This window comes from Melospiza melodia, chromosome 1 (assembly GCF_035770615.1).
Source record: "Melospiza melodia melodia isolate bMelMel2 chromosome 1, bMelMel2.pri, whole genome shotgun sequence".
Lineage (NCBI taxonomy): Eukaryota > Metazoa > Chordata > Aves > Passeriformes > Passerellidae > Melospiza > Melospiza melodia.
In genome coordinates, this window is record NC_086194.1 from 151,374,489 (window position 1) to 151,381,319 (window position 6,831).

Here is a 6,831-nt window from a genome sequence, read left to right on the forward strand (position 1 = left end):
CTTTTCAACTCCAAATTGGATTTAGTACTCTTCACAGTAAGAAATCTGCCTCTTCATTCATGTAAGTAACAGGATTTCAAACCAAAACCAGTTATTAGATATTGAAATATTATAAATCAAACTTCAACATTTTTGCTGTGTATCCATAACTAACCTTTTCATTCTTCTTTTCTGTGTCCACAGGCTGCTTTATATTGTCTTTATGGACAGTTTGTATTACTTCATCTTCAGATACATCAAGGAAAGACCGTCCATTAGGCTGTGTAAACAATGAGCATAAATAATAAAAAATTAGAGAAAGCAAATGAAAGAAAGCTCAAATTACACTATTACTGAAATGTAATTGTTGATGGAAAAATGCCTGTAAGATTATTGAATAGAGCAGACCAAATTGTAGATTGTTGTTCAAAGGATCTACTGCAATTCTGTATTTACCAAAGAAATGAAAATGCAAAGTGAACAAGTCTTATAATTTCAACTCACTCCTATTCAATCCAGGAATTTCATAGCAGAAGGTAAATTTTGGAAATTAACCAGCTTTTGAAATTACCTGTAGCTGTTCTGAAAACTGATTCAGCTACAGTTGTACATGCCATAAATTATCTAATTAAATCAACACGATTACCACTTTGTAGCAGTTCAGCAAGAGGACTAACTTTAAAAAGTAATTTCTACATTGACCAAACATCTGCAATTTCTCTCTATGCAAGTTCCCTCCCAGCTCACTTCCTTCGCAAGTTAAACTTCATAGTAGAACAGAAATTAGAAATCAAATGTGAAGCATGACTAAGCATGGTAGCCCATTGTTCTTTTCAGACAGACTTGATTACAGGTGTTACATTACTCTACCATTTCTCCCTCACACAATTAAGGAAAGAAAATGAGCATGTGTTATTCAATATATAAAATTAAAACTCTGGACAATCATTAAATGAGTCTTTACGTTACTTTTGACAGCAAAAGCATACACCTTAGTCTATATATTCCCCTACAGAAATGTAGTAATTTAGAAATCATTTACTTCTAACAAGAAGCTATGACTGAAGTTACTCTGCTTAACTGCAAAAAAAGATCTAAATATTATACCACAGTCAGCCATTAATTTCACTACATGGAAAACAATTGTTAAGAGTAGTAATTGATAGAGTCCACACAAATATCACTGGTTCACATTCAGAATGACTCAGATAAATGAATGACTGAAAACTAAATAAGCATAAATAGCTACTTCAAAGCTGCTTTAAATCCTGCAATTCTCTCAAAAGAAATTTCAAGCTCTATTACCTTCAGTTAATTTTTTTTTGCTATTAAAAACCCAAAAGCTATTATAAATCTGCTTCATACAAACCTAATTGCCTCCAAATAAAACAAAAGCCATATCACAACTTAGCATGGCCTATTCCTTCAAATATTAGATCTGATCCTCAGTTTAACTGTTAGAGGCATTTAAGTCTTGCCACATTGTACTATGCCTGCAAATCACCCCAGCATGATTTCACTAGTGCATAACACAGTATTGCTTACTGTAGTTAGCAAGCATGCCAACTTCTTCAAAGTAACTATAAATAGAAATTGAAAGATCAGGTCACCTATCCCTCTTCTCCTTCAACAACCAGCTTTAACCTAGACTTCTCATATCTAACATGCAGTGCATTTCCAGCATTCTGAAACAAAGTACAATTTACAAGTCTGACCTAGGAACTCTCTCTAAAAGTTCTTCTAAACCAAGTTTGCCTTATTGGTATATTCCACAGGGATACCAAAGAACTGATATTTCATCTTCAAAATAACTCATTGTCAAAAGTCAGTTCTTGTGCCTCTCTATTTTCTCCAGGGACTGCTTAGAAGTAAAGTTAGATAACACATTTGATGCATCTTGTATTGGGTGTAGACCAAAAATTTTACAGCCAACTAACTTTATAAATTCTGTACCTTGCTTCTTAGCTATTACATATGTACCTTAAATTGAAAAGTACTTTATTAATCCCTTCCAACTATTCAATAAATAGAAGTTTTATTTTTTAGTTTAAAAGAACTTCAGCACTTTCTCTGAACTAATAAACGAATTCATATCCATTAAAAACCCTCTGGAAAAATTCATCCACATGACTGTTCAAAATGGTGTCTGATCATCTGATCATGTAAACAACAATCTTTAGAAACATGTTAGAAAACTTGGACTTTGATACATTTGGGAGAAATACATCCCTTAATTGTAATACCCTCCTTTTCAGTGGAAGCTTTCCACATTTATTTTCTGCCCATAGATGAATCATAGAATTTTAACCAAAATCCATGTGACCATTTTTGGATGAAAGAAAGCAATGGAAGCAAGAAACAAGAAAGTTTTTCTACAGTATTCAGAAATGTTTAATTTTAAAAAGACAACCACAGCCCAAAGTTTAAAACTTTATGGGTAATAAATTAAACACACACTGGCAAAATTAATTAACTCAAAATTGTGCAATTTATTATTTGCCATCTTTTCTACCCTCATCTTAAAGCTGCCAGGCAAGATGCAACAAGGCAGAAGTAATGCTGTCAGTAACAGCATTGATTACTGAATGCTTTTCTTGCCTAAGGACCTTAAAATTCCAATACTTAAATAAACCTGTTTGCACACATACTTCATTTGAGGGTGTTAAGATATACCAAATGTAGAAAAGGTTTTGCTTAGACTTTCAAAACAAACAAGAAGTACTCTTTAAACATGGTAGTGCAAAGGATAACTCAGTTTCATGCTTCAAACAGTATTAATGAAACTGCTATCACCTCAAGCTACAACGCTGTATTAGTCAAAATCTCAGTTACCCATTAGAAAGATACCTCAGCTTAGAATATCTTGGCCAAAGAAAGAATCTGGTAACCAATGTTTTCTGCAAGCTTCTCTTCAGAAAGAAACAAAGCAATTTTCTCTATGAGGCCCAAAGAATCCTACAGCCCTACTTTTGCCATATGAGCACTAACATATACACAAACCAACACCTGAGTATCAGCTGAAAGTATAAAGTCTTTACACAATCTAAGTGCAAAGAAGCAATAAACAGCCGTAGCCCAAAAAGCTCAAATATGAAACTTCCTCAAATGAATGCAAATACTTTTACTAGAATGTGTAGCATTTATTCTCCAGGTGCATGAGAAACAATAGGAAGTACCAAGTCAATTTGGTATTTTCCACATCTACAAATGGATGGTGTGAACGGCTTCCTTTGGTGGTTGCAGAGCACAGAAGATGGCTACTCTCAAGTTTCTGTGGTGCTTGGCAGATTGCACAGAAACCATGTAAAGAACAGCTTCACTTTTTTTCTGCTGAAGTAGGAGAGGCACAGTAATTATTCAGAAGGGGGAAGAATCAAAATTAACTATAAAGTTTTATGGACAGAAAAAAAAAATTCTTAATGAGGCTAAAGACCTTTGCCTCTTGCAGGAGTTAAAATAAAAACGAAAAAAAAAAAAAAAAAAAAAGCAGCTTCAGGTTTACTGCACAGACAGACTCTGATGTAAAGACACCATGATACCCTGCTCCAAGCAGCCTGAAAGCCAGAACTGGCTCTGTAAACTTTAATCTTAATGAATGCTACACAGTTTCAGCTCCATTTTTTTCACAGTCTGTTCATAGCAAGTAAATAAACAAAATCTCATAGGTACTACTGTATTCAGTCAACACAGTGCTATTCAAAGAAACCTATTTTACTAAGAACACGTAGGGTAAGTTGGACCCTACTTATACAGGTACTGAATAAAGCCACATGCAAGGAAAAAACCAATCAATACTCCTCCTCAGAAAAGCCACAGTGAGGAAGACTTCTGACCCTGACTGATGAGTGTTACACATCACCTGCCATACAGTGAGCTCAGGAATTCTGTATTAAAGTAACCCTACAGCTTTTAATTAGACATCTGTAGTGTGTTCTTAGAGCCACAGAGCAGTTGCTCTAAGCTTTCTGAACTGCCTGCAATGGAAATCTAGACCCTGGCATAGCAAGGCTGTAGTAAATCTACTGCTAATAGGCTTTTCCCTCCAGCCCTCAGTATTAGCATCACAGCACACAAGCCACACGATGAAAATCACCAGGCAGCAATCTGTAAGAATTTTTGTTGCATCTTTACGTTTCCAATGCTATTTTGAGAATTTTTCACATAAGTCAGAAAACACTGGGACATGCTAATATTAGTCTCCAAACTTATCTTGGAAAATGAGCACAAGGCAGGCCTATTAAACTTTGTCACTGGTATAAACTTATTTGCACTTCAGTTAATGATTCAGTTTGTACATTTCCTTTTGGAAGAAGGTAGGATTTTTTTCTATCTCACCATGGAAATAATGAATACAAAGTACTATAAAAATAACTTTTAAAATCCTAATGATACAGAATGACAGCTTAAAAACTACTTTGCTCTTTTGATTACAAAAAGATTTGCTCCTGCATTGCCTTAACTTTATTCTATGCCTACATAAACCAAGCTCAATAGAGTACAATTATTTACATTCACAAAAAAGTCAGTTATTTTTTATATAAAATTACTAAAGTTTGTTTTTGTGAATCTGTCAAGTCAAGAGAGATATCCACCTATTCACTCAAATCTTCTGTGGAGGCATTTTTAATGTCTTTGGCAATGACTTGCACGAGCTTGTTATTTGTTTTCATACTGAAATTTCAACAAAATAAATGAAGCAAACTTGATTTAATTTCTAGGGTTAGTCTTTGTTGTCAAGAAAGCATAACATATTTATTTGATCCTGAAGTATCTGCTTCTCAAGATGGGGAAAAAAATTACATCTTTAGCATGCTTTCTCCAAAATGGAGAACCTAGCTACACTGGAAAGACTCTGAATCATGTTTCCTCTTCTTGGTGCTCAACATTCAGTCTCTTGCAACTTCCAGAAACAACTTCAGTAGTTCAGTGTTCAGAGACAGGTTGGTGACATACACTCTCATTAAAAAGTTTCCCAAACCTCTCAAATCTTAATGCTGCCACGGACCCAAGTGAAGATACAAACCTAATGTGTCTCCTTTCTCTCATCATTAGGGAAACAATTCAGATTTTATAGAGCAAGATATAATTATACGACACAGTTGTAATAGGCAGGGGACATCTGTTACACTTTCATTCCTATAATCTATTTGGACATAAATAGGATTACAAACATCCTAACAATACAAAAGCTATAGAAGCAATCCCCTTCAAGCCCCAAAACTGTGACAACTGTAAGCTTTAAAAGGACAGTTGACAATTTCTGCTTTCTACTAATTTTCTCTTAAGTGGATGGATGCATACTGTAAAAGCTGGAAGGTTCCCACACATATTAAGGATTTAAAAAATATAAACTACAGGAATGATCTCTTTTTAAGGGGCTGCTAAGACACAGATTTCCTTATTAAAGGAGATGATCCTTACAGTAATAACTAAATCAGACACATTCCTACTGAGGCACGCTCACAGCAACATTTGACACTAACGTGTTCCATTGAAAATACAAAGCAAAAACCTGACTCGAGTTTGAATCATCACAGCATTCACAGAGCTTAGAATGCTGCTTCCAATAGTCTTTACCTGCCTAGACTACAACTCCTGGCTTGAAACTCTAAGCCATGCTAAGGACTCCACTACTGGTTGCTAACCCTATTATTCAGTGCATAACAACAGTAATAGCAGCTTTCATACGATTTTTGTTTACAATAAAACGCTTCCAAAAAGCCAGCCTTTTCCTCATCACCCAGGGTTATTAACGTGCAGTTTACTTGTGGCAGCGCTGCTCCTCCAGGTTTTCAAAGTAACAAAGTAACCCAGGCGACCTGAGACGGCTCCAGAGCAGACAGGACCCCCACACTTCCTTTCACAGGCAAATATCGCACGGCGGCTCGGGGATCCTCTACGGCACCCGGATCCTTCCCACCGCGGCAGGGCCCGGGGAGCGGCAGCCGGGCTCGGGCCGCTCGCAGACGCGACCCCACCGGGACCCGGCCGGGTGCCACAGCCCGCCCGGTGCCGCCGCTGTCAGCTCGGTTTCACCCCCGCTGCCCTCCCGGCCCTCACTCCCTCTTACCCGCGCCGCTTTCTCCGGCAGCTTCTTCCTGTTTCGCTTCTTCTGCTCATCGCCTTTCAGGTTCAGCTGCCCGGGGCCCGGGCCCGCCGACTTGCCCTGGCCCCCGCCGGCCGTCAGGCCCGCGCCGACCGCCTCGTCACCCTTCCTCACGGCCGCGCTCCGCGCCGGCTTCTTGCGGAGGCCGCCCCCGCAGGCCGCGGCCAGCAGCAGCCCCAGCAGCACGAACCCCAGCGCGGCCGGGACCGCCAACGCGAGCCAGGTGGGCAGCGCCTGCGGGTCGAGGCCCAGTTCGAGGCCCAGTTCGGCACGCAGCAGCCCCAGCCCGCCCGACAAGGCGTCCCGCACCCGGGCCGCCGCCTCCTCAGCCCACCCGGCCGCCGCCTCCTGCCAGCTTCCCGCAGCCATCGCGGTCCCCGGCCTCGCAGAGGCCCGAACCGAGCGGGGCGGCGAGGGCGCGCTCAGGCCGAGCGCATCGCGGCCTCGGGAGAGCCGCGCCGGCCCGCCCGAACCGGAGGCACCGGGGGTGGGGGTAGGACGGGACGGGACGGTCCGGGAGCGGAGCCTCCGCTGGACGCGGCTGCCTCAGCCTCGGGGCCGCCCGGGTCTCCTCCTCTTCCTCCTCCCCGCCCTCCGCCTCGCGCGCGACGTCACCGCCCCGCCGCGCGCCCGCCGCAGCGCGCCATCAGCGCCGTCAGCGCCGCGCGCGGGGCGGGGGCCGCGCCGCCTCCTCAGCCTCCTCAGCCTCCCCGGCGCGCCCGGCCCGGCGCGGCCCAGCCAAGGGC

General features: G+C 41.5%; 1 protein-coding gene across 2 annotated transcripts in view; it reads right to left on the bottom strand.

The window, feature by feature from the left end:
* The window catches only part of MTDH (metadherin), a 33,623-nt gene extending 27,154 nt beyond the window's left edge, over positions 1–6,469 (bottom strand). For both annotated transcript variants that reach the window (XM_063172032.1, XM_063172022.1), the window contains exons 1-2: positions 6,050–6,469; positions 155–259 (exon numbers count right to left, since the gene is read on the bottom strand). In XM_063172032.1, coding sequence (XP_063028102.1) covers positions 155–259; positions 6,050–6,454 — 510 coding nt within the window. In that variant the 5' untranslated portion in view covers positions 6,455–6,469. The remainder of the gene's footprint in view (positions 1–154; positions 260–6,049) is intronic.
* Between the last annotated feature and the right edge of the window lie 362 nt (positions 6,470–6,831).